Source organism: Aquarana catesbeiana, linkage group LG05 (assembly GCF_042186555.1).
Source record: "Aquarana catesbeiana isolate 2022-GZ linkage group LG05, ASM4218655v1, whole genome shotgun sequence".
Taxonomy (NCBI): Eukaryota; Metazoa; Chordata; class Amphibia; order Anura; family Ranidae; genus Aquarana; species Aquarana catesbeiana.
This window is the reverse complement of record NC_133328.1, coordinates 602,902,334-602,923,657: the sequence shown is the minus strand read 5'-3', so window position 1 is coordinate 602,923,657 and position 21,324 is coordinate 602,902,334. Positions and strand designations below refer to the sequence as shown.

General features: G+C 42.6%; 1 protein-coding gene across 1 annotated transcript; it reads right to left on the bottom strand.

Annotated features, from left to right (window-relative positions):
- Positions 1 to 8,272: 8,272 nt before the first annotated feature.
- Positions 8,273 to 20,560, bottom strand: CCN3 (cellular communication network factor 3). Its single transcript, XM_073632198.1, has 5 exons — positions 20,416 to 20,560; positions 15,890 to 16,103; positions 13,792 to 14,043; positions 11,657 to 11,871; positions 8,273 to 10,334 (listed from the first exon to the last, which is right to left on the bottom strand). The coding sequence occupies exons 1-5, from the start codon at positions 20,470 to 20,472 to the stop codon at positions 10,035 to 10,037; spliced, it is 1,038 nt and encodes a 345-aa protein (XP_073488299.1). The 5' UTR covers positions 20,473 to 20,560; the 3' UTR covers positions 8,273 to 10,034.
- Between the last annotated feature and the right edge of the window lie 764 nt (positions 20,561 to 21,324).

The window sequence follows — 21,324 nt, the reverse complement described above, 5'->3', positions numbered from 1 at the left end:
GGAGGTCCGTCAGCCGAGCACTGGCATTATATGACCGGCGGAAATGCACACAGACTTTCCTGGCCTGCCTCAGGACATCCTGTAAGCCCGGGTACCTGCCCAAGAACCGCTGCACCACCAAGTTAAGGACGTGAGCCAAACAGGGCACATGGGTCATTTGTCCCTGTCGGAGGGCAGAGAGGAGGTTGGTGCCATTGTCGCAAACCACCATTCCTGCCTTAAGTTGGCGTGGCGTCAACCACCTCTGAACCTGCCCCTGCAGAGCTGACAAAACCTCTGCCCCAGTGTGGCTCCTGTCCCCCAAGCACACCAGCTCAAGCACCGCATGGCATCTTTTGGCCTGCGTACTTGCGTAGTCCCTTGAACGCCTACGGAGCACCGCTGGTTCCGAGGAAGAGGCCATGGAGGAAGAAGAAGAGGAGGGGGTGGAGGAGAGAGGTGTGTCACAATCAGCATTTTGGAGGCGTGGTGGCGGAACAACCTCCAACACTACTGCACCTTGTCCTGCATCCTTCCCAGCTGCCAGCAGAGTCACCCAATGCGCCGTGAAACTTAGGTAACGTCCCTGTCCATGCCTGCTGGACCATGAGTCAGCGGTAATATGCACCTTACCGCTGACCGCCCTGTCCAGCGAGGCATGGACATTGCCTTCCACATGCCGGTAGAGAGCCGGAATCGCCTTCCGTGAGAAAAAGTGGCGTTTGGGTACCTGCCACTGAGGAACCGCACATTCCACAAACTCACGGAAGGGGGCAGAGTCTACCAACTGAAAAGGCAGCAGTTGAAGTGCTAGCAATTTTGCCAAGCTAGCATTCAACCGCTGGGCATGTGGATGGCTGGGAGCAAACTTCTTTCGGCGGTGCAGCAGCTGGGGCAGGGAAATTTGCCTGGTACAATCTGACGTCGGTGTACCAAAAGCAGATTGCCCACAAGTACTTGGCTGTGACACACCTAATTCTACACCTTCATTCCTCTCACTGCAGGTCTCAGAGAGGACTGAAGGTCTAGTGGGGTTGGAAATCTCAGCTGATGAGGAGCAAGGAGAGATCCTCTTTGTTCTTTGGTGTGGGTCTTTTAGATACGCTTGCCAACGAACTGCATGGCAGGTCAACATATGTCTGGTCAAGCATGTGGTACCCAAGCGGGAGATGTTTTGGCCACGCGAGATACGCTTGAGACATATGTTGCAAATAGCAGCGGTGCGATCTGATGCACTCGTCTCAAAAAAGGCCCACACCAAAGAACTTTTTGAATAACGCGCAGAGACTGCAGCGCCCTGCACATGTGGAGCTTTGGGGTGTGATGCAGTCAATGTGCTGCCCTTAGGCTGGCCCCTGGAGGGCATCCTGCCTCGTTGGTGATGTGCCGCCGCCTCCTCCTCCTCCTCCTCCTCCTCCTCCTCCTCTCTCCTATCAGGCACCCACGTTGAGTCAGTGACCTCATCATCCCCTCCCTCCTCATCACTGGAGCAAACCTGGCAGTATGCTGCAGCAGGGGGAGCATGACTGCCAGATTGCTGTCCTTCTTGGGCACCCCCTCTGTCCGTGCTCATGTTACTGCCTTCATCGAGCTCAGTATCGTCATCAGAGCCTTCCAAACGCTGGGCATCCTCCTGGAGCATGTACCCAACACTGTGGTCAAACAGTTCGAGGGAATCCTCATGAGGACATGGTGGAGCTAGGGAAGGAGTCACTGATGACATTGAGCTGAGGGAAGAGGCCGCTGCTTTGCCAGACAAAGCACCCTGGGCATGGGTGAGAGAGGATGAGGAGGATGAGGACGGCTTGGTCATCCACTCGACCAAGTCTTCCGCATGTTGCGGCTCAACACGGCCAGCTGCCGAAAAAAAGGCCAAGCGTGTCCCATGGCCACGTGCTGATGAGGATGCACCGTCTCCACGACCAGCACTAGACACAGAGCCTGCTTGCCCTCTCTTATTGGCTTGTGACTGTCTGCCTCTCCTTCTTGGCCTTCCAGACATACTAATGGCCTGTAGCTGCACTAAGCTGGGATAGAACACCTGTAATTTTCTTCAAGTAGCTTTATATACTGTAACCAGACAAGCCTGCCTGTCAGTAGGAAGATAACAGGAACGGATCTAGCTGAACACTGTGAGCAGGACGCACTGTACTAAATGTAAATAGTCTAGCTGCCTGACCGTGGTACTAATAGGATCAAATAGAACACCTGTAATTTTCTTCAGGTAGCTTTATATACAGTAACCAGACAAGCCTGCCTGTCAGTAGGAAGATAACAGGAACGGATCTAGCTGAACACTGTGAGCAGGACGCACTGTACTAAATGTAAATAGTCTAGCTGCCTGACCGTGGTACTAATAGGATCAAATAGAACACCTGTAATTTTCTTCAGGTAGCTTTATATACTGTAACCAGACAAGCCTGCCTGTCAGTAGGAAGATAACAGGAACAGATCTAGCTGAACACTGTGAGCAGGACGCACTGTACTAAATGTAAATAGTCTAGCTGCCTGACCGTGGTACTAATAGGATCAAATAGAACACCTGTAATTTTCTTCAGGTAGCTTTATATACTGTAACCAGACAAGCCTGCCTGTCAGTAGGAATTTAACAGGAACGGATCTAGCTGAACACTGTGAGCAGGACGCACTGCACTAAATGTAAATAGTCTAGAAGATAACAGGAACGGATCTAGCTGAACACTGTGAGCAGGACGCACTGACTGCACTAAATGTAAATAGCAGGAACGGATCTAGCTGAACACTGTGAGCAGGACGCACTGCATTAAATGTAAATAGTCTAGATAGAAGATAACAGGAACGGATCTAGCTAAACTGAATACAGTGTATATATATATATGCAACACCTGGGATGCATATATATACACAATACACTGTAAGTGCAGCTAACTGACTGACTGTTCTGCCTAATCTATCTAACTCAAATCAAATGACACTGTCTCTCTCTCTCTCTATCTCTCAGCACACCGGAACACACACTACACAGGGCCGCCGTGCAGGCGGCCTTATATAGTGTGGGGTGTGTACTAAATCCCCTGAGCCATAATTGGCCAAAGCCACCCTGGCTTTGGCCAATTACAGCTCTCTCTACTGACGGCGCTGTGATTGGCCAAGCATGCGGGTCATAGTGCATGCTTGGCCAATCATCAGCCAGCAATGCACTGCGATGCCGCAGTGAATTATGGGCCGTGACGCGCCACACGAATTTAGCGCGAACGGCCCATAACGTTCGCAATTCGGCGAACGATCGAACAGCCGATGTTCGAGTCGAACATGGGTTCGACTCGAACACGAAGCTCATCCCTAGTCATGGATGAGCATTATGATGGATGCATGCTTCAATGGAACTATGGCCGGCATATCTACTCTGACAAAGTGGTCATCTGCAGACCTGGAAAAGAAAATGTTGTTTACTTTGTCACTACTGTGAATAACCAAGGGAAACCAGTTACCTTGCCAGATCCTTGTTTCTATTGGTAACTGTTTAAAGGGACTGTCATAGTTCAGCTGGAAAATGCCATTCTTTGCTATAAAGCAACAGTTTATTCCTGTTTAAACTACAGAAGAAGAGTCTTCAGTTTTTGAAAGAGACTGAGAGAAGTGTGTTGCTCTGAATGGACTATGGGGTACATAGCCAGATAGTCATAGGTTTAGAGAACTTCGTGGTCAAGATTCTCTACTGTGTACAGTAATTTCAAGACCCTGCTATTAAGGACTTTTGCCATACTGGTTACTGGGCGCTAGATGGTGGAAGCTACTTATACAGTAGATAGGGATGGACTTTTAAGTTAAATTTAGTTTACTTTGCATTTAAAAATGTGTGGAAGAAAGTTTCATTCTCTTGGGAGTGAGGCTTTGCTCCCAATTGATGAGTAACACTGTTATGTGATTTCTGTATGTGTAACTTTGTTTTTCAGGTAACAAAAGATCTTCTATCAAGCTGTTAGTGGTGTAGCAGTTAGATAGATAGTGAGGTTCCTGTAACATGACTGATGTGAATATGCTGTTGATTAATGTTTGAAACTGTAACATTCTTCTTTACAGTCTTTCTTTTCTCCCATCCAAGTTTTGGTTCAGATACCTACTCTTAGGCTTGAGAGTCATTTTTCCCTACAGACGCTGAGGACATCGTCTTTTGTAGTGGGGGGAGTATGTAGTGCTCTGCTCCTGTTGACCAGGCGCTCGCATGTAAATTTAGTTTTTGGCTGAGCTGTAACCAGCTCAGATTGAATGTATATAGTTTACTGGATCTGTTCTGGAATTGACTTGGTTGTGCAGTTCCCACTGTTGCCAGTAGGTGTCACTGGTACCACAGGACAGTGTGCGAATAACTTAGTGAAACTTTAATGAATATTCTTTTTTCAGAAACAGCCCAGTAGGAGGTTCCTGATGCTGTGCATTCTGGGAGAGAGTATTTATGCAAGTAGGCCCAGAAGCCTGTCTGGGGCATACTACAGCAAAGGTGGTCCCTAGGCTGTCTTGCCTGCTAGGGAGAAGCCGAGCCAAGCTGAGGAAATCCAGGGGAGGACCCTTGCTGGAGAGAGCCAGGATGAAGGCTGGTCTCTGAGAAGGGCCTGGTAACTTACTTGGAGGACACACTTAAAGGTTCTGGTACTGTGAAGAAGCTGCTCTACAATTCAATCAAGGTAACTAACTGTCTGGCTGTTAAGTTTGTGAGAGAGACTTATCCAGGTGTATAAGTCTGTGAGAGAGGCTTGTCCAGACATCTTGCAGGTTTCTAGATCTGTGGCAGAGATCTACCCAGCCATACAAGATTTACAGAGAGGAAACTGTGTTTTGTCCTTTATTCTGAAGAGTCTGTAAGTGATCTGCTACAAGATAGAAAAAAAGGTATCTGCAACTCCCCTTCAACCTCTTTACTGCCACTTCTTTCGAGTTTTTTTCCTTAAAGGATTGAAGAAAAAGAAGTGACTGTTGCATACATTGATGGGCGCAAGGCCCAATATAGACTCTGATATGGTGAACTGAGGGGAAGGGGTGACGGCAAAGACACAATTTAAATCAGCAGCTCCTTCGGGGGTTAGTGCTACAAAAGTATATAGTGTAAGAGGAGTGTGCAGTGTAATATAAAGTATATATTGTAGGAGGAGTGTGCAGTGTAGTATAAAGTATATAGCATAGGAGTGTGCAGTGTAATATAAAGTATATAGTGTAGGAGGAGTGTGCAGTGTAATATAAAGTGTATAGTGTAGGAGGAGTGTGCAGTGTAATATAAAGTATATAGCATAGGAGTGTGCAGTGTAATATAAAGTATATAGTGTAGGAGGAGTGTGTAGTGTAATATAAAGTATATAGTGTAGGAGGAGTGTGCAGTGTAATATAAAGTGTATAGTGTAGGAGGAGTGTGCAGTGTAATATAAAGTATATAGCATAGGAGTGTGCAGTGTAATATAAAGTATATAGTGTAGGAGGAGTATGCAGTGTAATATAAAGTATAAAGTGTAGGAGGAGTGTGCAGTATAATATAACATACTCAGAAATGGATGTTCGGGGCCACTGTGTGCAAAACGAGCTGCATAGTGGAGGTAAGTATGACATGTTTGTTATTTTTTAAAAATTAATAACGATCCTTTAGTATCACTTTAAGGTGACGGTGCACTTTTTTTGATGTGAATCACAGTGGTGCCATTGAGAAATGGATTTATTTTAGTACTCCAAACATGGACATATATTTTGATGAAATTCAATCAAGGTTTCTCTTATAATAATTGGGACTTTTCCTAGCGCGGCTTCTCATCATTTTTATCTATTGTTTTGTATCTCACTCTAAGCTGCTGCTTTCTATGATTTATGTGTTAACGCATTAGCACGTGTTTTTTTTAGCCTATATACCTTCATTATACCTCCATACAATAATAGGTATTTAAAATTAAATTGATTGATTAAAGTAATTATGCAATTCATATTTATTGTTTATATTTAGATCATATTTAAAGCTATTATAATGCTTTGTTTTTTTTTGTTTTTTTTTTTTTAAATAACAAACATGTTTTACTTACCTCCTCTGTGCATGGGTTTTGCACAGAGTGGCCCCGAACATCCATTTTTGGGGTCCCTCGGCGGCAATTTTTCTGCCGCAATGTTGTAGTTCCACTAAAAATTGCAGATCGCTGCCATTACCAGTAAAAACAATAAAAAAAAAAAAAAAGTCCCTAAATCTATCCCGTAGTTTGTAGATGCAATAACTTTTGCGCAAACAAATCAATATACGATTACTGCGATTTTTTTTTACCAAAAATATGTAGAAGAATATATATCGGCCTAAACTGATAAATCCTTTTTGTTTTTTATATTTTTTTATGGATATGTATTATAGCAGAAAGTAAAAAAAAAATGTTTTTTTTTTTTAAAAAACTGTCGGAGGAGTGTCGGAGAAGTGTGCAGTGTAATATAAAGTATTACACAATTGTCGGTCTTTTTTTGTTTATAGAGCAAAAAAAAAAAAATGCAGAGGTGATCAAATACCACCAAAAGAAATTTGTGGGTAAAAATGGACATCAATTTTGTTTGGGTACAACGTCGCATGACCGTGCAACTGTCAGTTAAAGCGGTGCAGTGTCGTATTGCAAAAAATGGCCTGGTCATTAAGGGGGCAAATCCTTCCGGGGCTGAAGTGATTAACTTTAAACTGTCTGAAGGATTCCTTACAGTCAGAGCGGTAAGAATGTGGAACTCCCTTCCACAGTTGGTGGTGTAAGCAGGGGATGTTAATGATTTAGAAAAACTCTTAGATGGGCATCTTAGTGAACGCAATAAGCAGAGATATAGGAAAGGGTATTGACATAAACCCATACACACCCACAGGTTGAGCTGGATAGACTGGTGTCTTTATTGAACCTTACCAACTATGGATTTATGTAATAGGTTCACGTGGCTGCTGCCCTCCCCAGGAGCACATATTCACCTTTATTTTACTTCCACTCCATACAGCCCCAGGGAGTTTTCTCCACCCTGTGCCCCCCAATCTGGTTTAGTAGTGTACAGGGTAGTATTGCAAGCCTGCTCTCAGCTTTCATGTGGTGTGCAGCAGCACAATACAAAGACAGATTTTAGGCCATTAAACCTGTTGAAATAGGAACATTTGTGATGACTTTTGAAGGAATACATAAAACATAGCTCCCAACTGTCCCTGATTTCGAGGGACTGTCCCTGATTTGGAGCAATGTCCCTCTGTCTCTCATTCCTCCTCATTTGTCCCTCATTTTGGTCTGATCTATATAGTTGTATATGAAATGCACTTTTTATCCATCAAAAAGTGTTTTCCAGCACTAAACCTTTCATCTGATTTCTAAATTGCTGCATTTGTACATTCCAAAAGCCAATATAAAGGAATAGTAGTGGTAAAAAAAGCACTTGTGGGTTTAACAAATCTTATTTTTTTTGTACAATTCTCCTTTAAGGGGGTGTGGCAAGGGGTGTGTCCTATGTCTGCATACTTTTGCTGATAGGTGTCCCTCATTCAGGGGCGGACTGACATCTCATGGCTCCCCCGGGCAATAGGAGATTATGGGGCCCCCAGGCAATAGGAGATTATGGGGCCCCCAGGCAATAGATTATGGGGCCACACAGTATACACACACACACATAGAGTATACACACACAGACACACAATATACACACACAGAATACACATACACACACTGAAAAGGTACTGGAGAGGCGGGGCAGCTATAATCTTGGGATTTTTTAAAAAAACACAGATTTTTACATACTGTCCCTGGTTTTATTGAGGCTGGTAACCCTGATGGGGCCCCTTAGTGTCATGGGGCCCTCGGGCAGTGCCCGAGTGCCTGAATGGTCAGTCTGCCCCTGCCCTCATTGCGATCTCAAAAAGTTGGGAGGTATGCATAAAAGGACTGATGGATGTGTTGCTCAGTGATAGGGATTACATTAGGGGATTAGGGTGCTTAGTTTATGATTAGGGTTCATTTTCTCATCAGTTTAAATTTGAAAGGATTATTTTAATTTTAATTTAGGCTGAAGTCTGAGCACACAAACTGTAATATAAAAAAAGTCAGCCAGATGATCAGTGATGCGCTGCTTGGTGCTTACTGGATGACTTCCGGGTAACTTGGCAATGTAGGTAGAATGGCGAAGGAGTATGCAATCAGCATTAACTAGAGAACAAACAAACCATTGCAGGAACTGGGATGCTATGAGTAGTTCCTACACATCATCAACAGATGGCAGTACAGGTCAACATAAAGGCCCTATATTATAAAGTGTAAGGCACAAAATAATAAGCCACAGGAGGTAACACAAATCGATTTATTAGAAAAAATATATTTTTCACTGTACAACACAATTTATAAAAGGACACAAAAATATACACAAGTATTTTACAAAATCTTTATAATCTCAAAGTCAAATTTCCAGCACACAACTCAGTATATCATTTCTGAATTTGTTGTGTACAAGGCCTGCTTAAAGGCAAGGCACGGTGTAAATGTATGTTTTCTTTTTATGTGTAGGACTAAAATATACATGCTTTTTTTTTTTTAGTCCAGTTGCAAACAGTTTATATTTTCCTATTTTCAGCAAGCATGGGGAGCTTTGGGCTCCTTTCCACAAGTTTCTGGCCTACTCCCAACGGCTATGCTTAAAAACCCCACTGTCTACAGAGTTCAGTAGCTCAAGCTCTTATTTCACAGTTAAATGAGTCAGGGCAGTTACTAATCCTTCCTACCGGTCTCACTGCTCTGTATATCCTCTAACAGATTTTCAGTGAGAGAGTGGCAGTTTGAAAGCAAGCAGCTACTGCTGAAATCCCTGTTTAATAAACCCATCATGCTCTGTGACCCCCTGTGTCTTGGCTGCCCCCTGTATTAAATGTTTATTTGTAAAATGTATGTACAGCAAAAACTTTTGAATAGAGTAAGGATCATTTAGAACCCTTGTGCAGTTCTCATTGCCAGTGTCCTCACTAAATATATTCACTTTTGCTGTTTTTGTGCGGGTGACCAGTGGGATGGGAAATTTACCATTTGGATTGGAGGTGAAAGGTAATTGTCCCAATGGTGACACGTGGTAACAATTGCTGGGGTGATTCCCAGCACTTTAATGGAGATTTACTCTCACTTCCTGCTGCATGTCTGGACAGGAAGTGTGAAGAAAACTGCTGAGATTATAACCCTTCCCTATTCTAAAACTAAAAAAACATTTTGGTATGCATACAATTTAGTTTAATTCAATTTAATTCAAATTTATTTTAATGTGGCAAAGATTGGCATTACAGCTGGTTCATTGTAATTCCCTTCCATATAAAGTTCCATATTTTAATGTTTTAGTTTAATAAAGGGAATGTATTGCCTATTCATGTTTTTAGGAATATGTGTTAAAGAGATTGAGTTGATGTAAAAAATCTTATCAATTTAAATCTCCCAACTTCCTTTCTGTTTCAAGGGTGTCAGAGCAAACAGGAAGTCTTAGCAAGTTTCCGCCATGTGAACACAAAATCAAGCAATTTAAGGAAAGTTTAGAACATGCCAGGATTGAATTGCTTTCTCTGCCCCCACGAGGGATATTTCTCCTGACTTCCTGTATTTAAAATCACACAGAAAAATCTGAGCTGGAGCAGATGTTCTAACCCTCCCTTACACCATTTAGAACTTCATCTTGTGGCTCAGGTTTGTCTTTAAAACCTAACTTCTATGAAATAGTCCACGTTGCTTGGCCCTAAATGAAATGTACGCTATTTTCTATAACATAACATTGACTTTTTACATTCGAAACCGGTATCAAAAGTAAGACAGATGCATCAAATTTAAAATATTCTATTTAAATTACCATATTTACAATTTTAAAAAAAGTCAAACAGTCCATGAATTTTTTTATATTCTTTGCCTCCTTAAATTATTACTTTAAATATGCGGCAAGTATAAAAATGTTATAATTACACTATGTTTTTTTTCCTGCCACCCATTGTACATTTATATCAACGGGGGGCATTTCAAAGTTCTCTAGGGCCATCCCATGGCTTGGAGCTTGAAACTTTAAGAATGGATCTCATCTTGTCCTTATAATGGTCTTCGCAGGCCCGGGAACATGGCGTTTTCTGTCTGGAGGAGGCTCGTGTCTCGTGGGCAGTGGTAGTGACAGACGCACGTATTAATGAACATCACAGGTTTTTTCATAACTCTGTTTTTGGGACACTGGAACTCCACTTGGGCGGTCCTAGTGCTGTGCGGTGTACAGCATCGGCCATCGCTGCAGACACCGCAAAACTTGGGTGTGTAGCTCTGAACACTGACGCAGTTTTTGTATTCAAATCGCATGGGTTTTTCCGATCTTGTCATCTTTGTGCATTTTTTTCCTTCCTGTAATAGAGGAAGAAAAAATTGTTTGTTAGGGAGGTGCACACATTTTTGAATTATTGACATTATGAATACAGATGTCATCCTGCGTAGAGATGCATGTTTTCCCTATGCTAGCATTGATTACACCAGTTTCCTCCCATACTCCAAAACACATTATGGTAGGTTCATTGGCTCCTGCCTAAATGGGCCCTAGCATATGGATACAAAATGGCTATGCTCTTGTGTTTATCACCAGTCCAAAGCCCAAGCAAGTTGAGGAAGGTTGTGGAAAGACCTGGCGACCTACCTCGAAAAATAAAAATATGGCAAGAAAACTCTATGGAAAAAAGGCTCAGATATGTGAACTGCCCTAAAGAATTGCCAAGAGAAAAGTATTCAAGTCTATGTCAAGTCAAACATTTTTTTGTTTTATGATGGCCATACATATAATAATCTGATCAAATGATTCTTCACTGAATCAGACAATATAATCAAATCTATCATATATCGAAAAGACACATACCGCAGCCATGGAACCTTCTGTGGAACCTAAGGGTTCTCCAGAGGTTACTAGGGGTTCCTCAAGCTGATTCACCTCTCATCTGATGGTGCCAGCTTAATTGCGGGGTCAACACCACTTGGCAAAGTCAACTACATGAACCCAATGATCTCTTCAACTGTCTTCAGTGGTGACAACCACTGATGGTTAGCATTCTTCCCACTACCCACCAATACGAGGGGATTTTTTTCCAGTAACCACCCATGAATTGGTTCTTGCAAGGGTTCCCCAAGACCTAAAAATAATTTCAAGGTTTTCTCTGCGATAAAAGGGATAAGAAAAGCTGACATACTGTGCCATCAATTTATTTTGAGCAAAACCATAGAAATTATTCCGATCAGAGTGGAAAATTAAATTTGGATCATTAAGTGTATGGCGCATTGATCTTTTTGATCTTCCAATCGTATTTTGAGCCCCGAAACACTTTGGACGTTTTATGCTTTCTTGTTATGGAGCGAACACCAATATTAAAAGATTTTGGACTCCAAGATCTTTGGTCTGGCACTCTCAGTAGATTTTTATATCTGGATCCAAAACTCCGTGTCCTAGTCTATGGTAGAGTAGGGGAAGGCCATTTTCTGTCTGTGTCCCTGTTACATATTTTCCCTCCCTTCCTGTCTGGTAAAACCATTGCCAACAGGACAGGAAGTGAAGGGAAATCTCTTGGAGCACTGGATAGCCGCAAAAACCTGACTGGAGTTCAAACCCTTACCCACCGAATCCAAAAATTGGACATACATTTTAACATACATCCTAAAGGCTTAATGACACTATTGGTCATTACCTTTCCAAAAAGCCCCTGTTTCTCCTCCTCACAGGGTCGCACCATACACAGGCGGACCTGCTTCTGCATTTCACACCGATGATTCCGATTGGACACCCGGTATGATTGACCGGTGCCGCAAGTCTTGGAACACGCACTCCACTCTGTTGTCTGCGTAATGCAGTTGCTGCCCATGTCAGATGCAGCGACCCCTAAAGTGGCTTCAGGCCTGTAGGCTGTAAAATACAAAAAAAGGATATTGCTTTTTTAACGTGGAACAAAGAATAACCAAAGAATTCAAAGAATAACCTTTTATACATCAATGTACATTAAAATCTTTTCGAAGTCTGTTTTAACCCCTCAACACCATTTGAACACATACAGTATATTTGTATCTGTTTTTGTGAAGGGAGGGCTCCTAGCACTGTGACTACACTGTCACCAGCACCTCCCGGGTTCAGACTGATAAGCCGGTAGGGTTATGTGCTTGTGGTGGGTCAAGAAATATCCTAGAATACAGTCCTGAAGAAGCGGCTCATCCACAAAACGCGTAAACTGATTAGGACACAAGTGTTTATGGAACATGTTTAAATATCTTTATGTCATTATATGAAAACAATGTTTTTTAAATTGTTGTGTAAATAAAAATTGATTTGATTATTTGTATTCTGTTGTGCAATAACCTATTGGTCATCCTTGAACTCCTTGGTTTTTCTTTATTTTTTAAATTTATTTATATTATATTAAATGGCAAGAAATATAACACGAATTAAAATTATATATAATTAAATATATACAGTTTTCCTTTGATCAAAGTTTTTTTTAGGAGAGGTCTATTAAGATTTACCACTATATGAAGCCCCAGTTTGTCAGAGGCGGGTAGGTAGGCTAACAATGTGATCACTGTGATTGGCTGTCACAGAAATCTAATAGTATATACCCCTGGCTTGCATACAGTGACTATGAGCTTGCAAAAAGGGAGATGGTTGCACTTCCATGACATGATCTTTAAAAAACTTTATTGAAAAATTACTTACAGGGAATACTGTACAACAGTCCCACCAAATCACCGCCCTCACCAACGCATTTCATCCCACCCACAGGGCTTGGTCACAGAGATTGCCTGTATTCTCTGTGTTGTATTCTCCATGTTTATGTGGCTTTCAATTACAATTTTTAAGGATGACATCATCGGAGTGCAACTGTCTCCTTTTATGCAGTGAGGGAGACTTTATGGGGTCTCAGACAAGTAGCAAATACAAAGGTCATCAATATAAAAGTAAAAGGCCAAGAATATAAACATGAATATACATGTAAAAAATAATAATAAATAAAAAAGTAAAAGAAATCACTCTTTTCTTTTTATTATTTTTTACTTGCATATACATTTTTATACTGATGACCTTTTACTTTTATATTGATGACCTTTGTATCTGTACTTGCTTTGTAGCCCTAAAGAAGGGGGAGTGTGTTTGGCCATCAAATCAATCTGATGTCCTACGTATGACTATTGTATGTAGTAAGTAAATACATCAAGGTGGTATACAAAGAGCCCCTGTTTTTTTTGGAAAAAAAAACAAGATGTCTATTCTCAATAGAGTGTAGAAAAGGCCACAGATGACCAAACAACCATTCCAATTTTAGATTTAAGCCTGGTACACGCTACAAATTTTTTTTCGTGAAACCCAGCGGGTTGCACAAAAAAAGAACTTTCGGCTGTACTAACCATCCGACATTAGTAGGGCGATCTCCCCCATTGAGCTGTTGTGTTCTGACAGGGGGGTGCCCCCCCGCCAGAACACTCCGATCAGCGCTCTCTTCCATTGGCTGAGAGCGCTGATCGGGAGTCAGTCGGCTGTTACACATGGGGCGAATGTCGGCTCTTTTTTGGGGTTTTTTTGAACCGCCCAATGTCTCCCAACATTCGGCCTGTGTGTACCCGGCTTAAGTCAAGTTGGCAATTAGTTGCTACTAGTAAGTGAAATTTTACATTGTTTTTTTGCCTTATAAAAAAACATGTTTGTATCGACGGGATAAAAAAACGATAAGCAGTAAAAGATTGTAAGATCCCATAATTTATATCCCATAATCCTCGCATTTAAAGCTATCTTTGCAAAAAAAAAAAAATGTTGAAATATGACTATTGAGAATCTCACCGGCCATTGCAAAACCGCCAATCGCCACCTCTTCTTTGGAGTCGCAGATCCACTTCTCGCAGCACTCGCCGGGCACTTTCACTTTGATTGGGTTGGGGCACTCAGGACTAGGCAGCAGTAGGTCATTGTTGCATCTGGGAACACAGCTAATCTGCCCGTCCTGGCATGTACAGTGATATTTACAGCTGGGCTGGAAGGTTTCACCACTGCGATAAACCACATCATTGAACACACATTTGTCGGTTTCCAGGGCTGGAGAATGAAGGGAAAAAAGAAATACAGTGACATACTGGACCCAACAGTGCACATACTAAATCCACAATTGTACGGTAAAACACAAATGTACTGTAAAACATTATTATTCTACAAATTAAGTGGGTATTCCATATATACATACAGATAGGGCCAGGACAAAGGGGAGGGCAGGAAGGGAAGCTGCCATGGGCCCAGCTCCACAACCCAGTGGGGGGGGCTGCTTGGGGAGCACCTTACCGAATGCCTGCCCCAGCTCAGAGGTGACCAACTACTGAACTGTGGCCTCCCTTCTACCAGACCATGAATTCTGTCTGCTCTAACACTTACTTCTTACACACTTTGCTCCAACATGCCCACTCTTTCTACTTCCTTCGCCTCAACCGCCTACAGCCAACACAAAAAACACACTGTGGCTAAGAAACCCCCCACCCACTCCCCCCTGCTAGAAAGCAAGTGACTGTCTCTCTCCATGTCAACTATGGTACAGTGTCCAGACATCCCCGGTTTTTGGGATTGTCACCGGGAAAAAAGTGTCCCCTGATTCATTCTCAGTTCTCCAATGAAATCCCTCGCCTGGGTGGATAACCTGACTGGGAAAATTTTGCTTGGGATGCAGTCTGGCTTTACTTCTTTTTGACCTGTACACTCTGTGCGTTTATTTAGTATGCAATACTTACTCCTTACCTCTGCACTTTGTGCATTAACTCCTAACCCCTGGACTCACTCCTGACCTCTGAACACTGTGTATTACATACTCTTGACCCAGAGAAGAGCAGGCTCAGGTTTTATATAACCATACCCCTTTAAGCCCCTTCCACTGTTAGCAAAATTCAGCCATTCGGTTCATTGTGCTTCACATGCCTCTATTAGCCCCCCCCACCTTCCCACTCATTCAGATTGGATATGATCAGTCACGCCAGATTTCATAGCAGTGCTATACAATGCTTGTACTTTACTGCTTCTTCCCACAATGCAAGCCTTATGCTGTGTACACACGAGTGGACTGTCCGGCAGAAAACGTCCGACGGAACGATTCCGTCAGACATTCCAATTGTGTGTGGGCTTCATCGGACCTTTTCTGTCGAAAATTCCGACGGACCTAGAAATAGAACATGTTTCAAATCTTTCTGACGGACTCGATTCCTAACGAAAAATTTGTTCGTCTGTATGCTAGTCCGACGGACCAAAAACAACGCAAGGTTCAGCTATTGGCTGCTGGCTATGAACTTCCTTATTCTAGTCCGGTCGTACCATCGTGTGTAGGCAAGTCCATTTCATTGGAACTCCGTCGAAAAGTCCTTCGGAGTTCAGTCCGACGAGAAGTCCGCTCGTGTGTACGCGGCATTAGAGTCAATGGACTTCTTGAAAACAATGTACTCCCTGTGTGGCTGCAGCTTAGTGGTTAGCACTTCTGGAACAAATTCCAGCCAGGACTCCACATGTTCTCCCTGTGCTTATGTAGGTTTGTTCTGGGTACTCCAGTTTTCTTCTACATAACAAAGACATGCTGGTAGCTTAATTGACTCCTGTCTAAATGGGCCCCAGTATGTGAGATAGGTACCTTAGATTGTAAGCTCCTTGACAGCAGGGACTGATGTGAATGAATAGTTTAGTAAGAGCTATATAAATGCCTATAATAAATACATGTTACGTCAACAGTTACTAAAAGAAAGAGTAATTGTTCTGAGCCACTGAGAGCTCCCTCTAGAACTTCCATGAATATCTATATTTAAAAGCAGTTTGGAAGTAAAAGAGAAAGGTGATAGCTGTTTGCTATAGGTTTGCACTGTCCTTGTTCAGTAAGAGGTTTGCAGCTATATTGAGTCTACCAGGTTTGACTTACCCATGCAAATGCCAACATCGGCCCTGAGATCAGCACTGAAGTCACAGAATAGTCCCTCTTGGCACGGGTACACTTCTGAGCAGCTCTCTCCATCTTGTCGAGCACATATGGGACAGCAGGCACAGCCATCTAATGCAATTGGTACGTTGGGAGCACACCTGGGTGGGTCTTCTGGGCAAGGTCCACATTGTGACGGGCATCTCTGAGAAACCACCTGCAAGGCAAATATTCCCAACGTGAGCTTAAAAGAATATTCTGTCTAGTTGTGAACAGATGGGGTATCCCTTAAAACAGGTGCAGGTAATTCCCCCACAATAGTCTTCATGGTTCTGTTTCAACACCTCTTCTTGGTGTTTTGTATATTGACTGTAGGACTGAGGAGTGGGAGCTTTAAGGTGGCCATGACTCTTGAAGCCAATCCTGCCACACTGTGACTGGCTGCACAGTGCTGGCTTCATTTTTGCGCTGAACCTAGTAGTTCCATGTAGTTGGTAACAGCTTGGTAATGCTTTTGGGGGTGCTGATGGACTCTATTAGTCCTGGTGACCATTGTCACCAATACGAAAAATGATGGGCATCTCTGTGGCTGGGGAACATTCCCTATCTGCAGAGGAATGCGCTACACTTTAGCAGACACACAGGGGTGCCATTCCTTCTTAATGACACCCCCCATGCATTGTCACCTACGGTGCATATTCATGTGCGCCTAACTGCAAGGTACTTTGTGATTTAAAAAGAAAGGTTGGGGGCTCCCTTCCCCGTGTTTCTTGCAGCAGGTAGAGCAGCACATATGTGAACCAAAAGCAGTTTTCACTTTCCTTACCCTAAGCTCCCCGACACCCGACATTTTCCTATTCTATCCTACAAACTGGGTTATGGGTGGGCTGCTGGTCCTATATTGTACATGATGATGTCAGAGTGCAACCAACAGACGGAGTGCCAAAGAGAAGGGGCTTGCAGGAACGAGGGATTAAGTAACTAATGGTTAGCATAGGGTACCATTAACTTTTTAATGGCACTCTATGCACAAAACAAGCATTTAATCTTTGCAGTGAGGGAGGAACCCCACTCCAAGAGTAGATTAAAAAAAAACTCCCCAACATTCAGCTTTCATAGCCTATAGAGTGGGTATAATTTAATTAATTAAAGCGGCTGTGGGCCACAATGGAAGTGTTGGAAGGTTGCATGACCTGATCTGACACATCTGCTATAGCAGAGTAGACACGTTCATATGTTTCCACTAAGTGTCTGCAGTGAGATCACTTTCTCCTCTCTGCAGGTAGTGACAGTAATCACGTACGGTGACGTTCACCTAGAGGAATTCAGATATGCAGCCAGTGCCAACTTGTCCGATAATGAAGCTGATCTTTAAAATTAAAAATAGTCATATTTCAACATTTCTTAAAAAAAAATATTCTTTCCTTTCATTATGGATGCAATGAATACTTTAATGGTATGCAGTTTTTTTTTCTTCATCCTATACCACCAGACTTGCTTTGCTTGGCCAAAAATCAGTGTGCGTTTTTAGGAACCAACAGCAATGAATTGCAGAAAACTTCAAAAAACTGAAATCAGATTGGTTGCTGTGACTGATTTCTCATGCTGGCTGGTTGACCCATTCATTGGCTTCTCATATTTTACAGGGCATGCCACTATAATTTCATGACCTTTTCATATGGAGGAGAACTGTTGATGCTCCCTCTAGTGGAAAGTCTTACAAGTGCTCATCTAACAGGTTCAATGAGCACTTGTACGTACAGAACAGCTAGGAAAGGCAGGGTAAGCCACCTGCCAATTGTAATACTTTTGATTCACACTTAGGCTACTTTCACACTGGGGTGTCGGCGGTAAATCGCCGCTATTTATAGCGTCGCTTTACCGTCGTTTTTTCGCCCACTAGCTGGCCGCTAGGGTTAAACGCGCCCGCAAAGTGCCGCTTTGCCGGCACTTCAGCGGCGCTGCCCATTGATTTCAATGGGCAGGGGCACTGTAGGAGCGGTGTATACACCGCTCCTACAGCACTTCAAAGATGCGGCTTGCAGGACTTTTTTTGGCGTCCTGCCAGCGCACCACTCAAGTGTGAAAGCACTCGGCTTTCACACTGGAATGAGAGGAGAGGATCTTTACAGGCGCTATTTTTAGCACTATAGCGCCTGTAAAGCGCCTCCAGTGTGAAAGCAGCCCTATGCATTTTTTAGTGCATTTTCAGTTTTGCAGAAACACACTACAGTCCATTTAACATGGTTTCCTATGGATGTAGTTCACTTCAGTGCATTTTATGGAATGGGCCAGGGACTTTTTTTTGGTTTTTGGTTCCATAGACTTCAATTGATCAAAAACGTGTATTGAAAAACGCAAAATTCACCTGGGATATGAAAACTGCAACCTGCATAGGTGTGAACCAGGCCTTAGGCTGGATTCACACATTTGTTGCCTGATGCGTTTTCCATTAAAATCAGTTCAAACGCATCAAATCCAATCTCAATGCCTGTGTCAAGACACTCATCACTGCGCGTCATGCCGCATGTTGATGCATCATGATGCATATTAACACATATCAATGCCTGTTGATGTGCGTTATGGTGCATGTTGACAATCAATACATAGTTCATTGCAACAAGCAAGCCGCACATTAATATGTGTCACAATATATTGACGTGCGATTTAATGTTTTTTCTATTGATTTCAATAGAAAAACCATCACAGAGAAGAATGCATAAGTGTGAGTCCAGACCACATCCAAGGAGGCTTCTAGACTTGCATGCACTACAATACTCACTGCAACCGCATTGCATGGTACTTTTCTATCATTCAATCTGGTGCAGGCAAACACATTGCATTTGTGACCTATGTTTGGGGTGTCATTAATATTGACACCCGCTGCAGATCGCAACTGCAGTGCATTTTGCACGTGGTGCAGGAAACGAGCATGAAACGTGGGTTGCCACTACCGCATTCTGATGTGAACCAGCCCTTAGCCCTCGTTCACATTGAACACGGCTTTGAAATCGTGCGACTTCATCTTGAATCGCACGATTTCAAAGCCGCATTTTAGTGCGATTTCAGGTCCGACTTGAAAGACATCTGTGCGGATTCATGCACAGATGTTTATTGTAGTTGCACCCGAAGTCGCCAAAAGAAGTGCAGGAACTACTTTTGCTAATCGGTGCGGCGCCACAAAGTCGGCGTCATACCAATTGGAACAGTGCCACTGCCGGTAATAGGTTGCGACTTGTCATGGGATTTGACATGTCAAATCCCATGACAAATCACTCCAATATAAACGAGGACTTACAGTGGAATTGTAAGCAATTTTTACATTGGGTACATAAATGGAGGGTTATAATTGCTGTCAGTTTTTTTTATATGTTGTCATCTGTGTCCCATTGGGGAGATTTCTCTTCTCTTCCTGCCCCATAGCCAAAACAGGAAATGAGAGGAAATCCTCCAAAAGTGAGGGAATCTCTGGTTTTCACCACCAGAAATAGTGTCCCCATTGAAGGATTTCCCATCTTTTCCTGCTCTGGTGACAACCCAAAATTTGTGATTTTCTTTCACAGGATAAAAAAAGATGGTCAATCTCTTTAACGGGGGGCACAGACAGCAATAAAAAAACTGACAGGTGTTCTAGCCCCTCTCCACTCTATCCAAACCAAAAAAAGTGTTGCTCTTAGTTATACTTTAGGAAAACTATATACATTGAGGCATGATTCCAAACTTACCGAAAGATAGCTTTTGGGTTTCCATACACGTTAAGAACCCCAAAATTTTTTTCATTTTCTGATAAAAATGAATAAAGCCAAATTTATAAATAAGAAAAATAGAGAAATATACATTTTGCATCCGTTTTGCATGACATGTGAACCAAACCGGCTTTCTATGGAGCCAGTTCTGCAGACCGGCCGCAGTGGGATTTTAAAAAGAGTCAGGTGCAATTTGTTTAAGTGAAGTTCAGGTGCGATTTCCAGTGACATAAACATTACAAATTCGCACCTGAACCACTAAAAGAAATCGCACCGGACTCTTTTTACAAATCGCACTGAAAGCGGTCCTGCACCTATGTGAACCTATATGTGATCTTACAGCCTGTGGACTTGAAGGTATTGGTACTCATGCAAATGCTTAGTATCGGCACAGATACCAATACCGGTATCAGTATCAGTACAACACTAATTTCCATACACTTTGAGAACCCCAACATATTTTAATTTAATAAAATCAAATTTATAAATAAGAAAAAATTACAAGCAAGAAATAATATTAACCAATAAAATGATGGCTTTCATCACTATATCACTCTTTTCGGACAGCACTAGAGTGATGAAAGGATAAATATTATTGGATTCCACTTTATCCATGTAATCATTTTTTGCTGGTTCAGTAATTTGGTTCATGAACGTTGACATATTAAATACATTTGATAATGGCATGCATATCCTAAGGTATTCAGAATCCCATAAAAGTCTTTAGCTTTCGGGATTAGGAAGTTAATTGTAAAGGTAATAAAACTTTTAGATATCACTTACTTTATGAACCAGAAAGAGGTAGCAGAGGACTTGGAGAAGGTTCCTTCTGGAGAACATGATGTCTCAGTCTTGGAGCTCAGTACAGATTCCTTCTGTGCTTCTGGAAATAACTGCCTGAGATGTCTACATCCTCCCCATATATAGAACACGGCTCCATCCAGTGGGATCCTATTGGTGGACAATCCTGAAATTGGGCAGCTTTTGGAAGGATGACGATTTCCAAATTCCTGCCGCCCACTACATTTTCCCAAACAAACACTGCAGTCTATGGACGCTAGATGGCAAGCTGATATCCCTCAAGAGGGGAAAAACCTGCATGTAATACTCACCAAAAGGAATGTATTTTCCATCCAGCTTAGGGAAGTGACAGAGGAACTGATTACTCATCTGTACAAGAGGAATGCCTGTTATGAGCACATCTCCAGACGTCTCGTACAGTCTGAGAGGACAGGCAGGCGTAATCTACTGTACTCCTCTTATTACTTATTATTCTTATGTAACCTGTAGACAATGAGAACACTATTTCCAACCATTGGGGACTGGAAATAAAAAAGATGATCTGAATTTCTGGTTGCAGCTGCGTTTACGCAAGCCTCAACAGCGACCCTTGCTGCATAAAGATGCGCCATAAAGACCACAATTTGGTTGCATTATCAGCGATAAGTCTTTAGGCTAAGTTCACACCAAAGTTCGGGAATGTGAGCAAAAGTACGCACTTTACCAACATACACAGAAATGCTCTTTAGAAAACACAAGCACCCCACGTATCTTCTAACATGTGCACACCAAACATCACTGTATGGTTCAGTGTGGCGTGACTATGAATAAGGGTCAGGGGCTTCTTTTGCACATTAGGGTACCTCATTGTTCCTACACACAACATGCAGGAATGCCAAAAAACGCACAGAA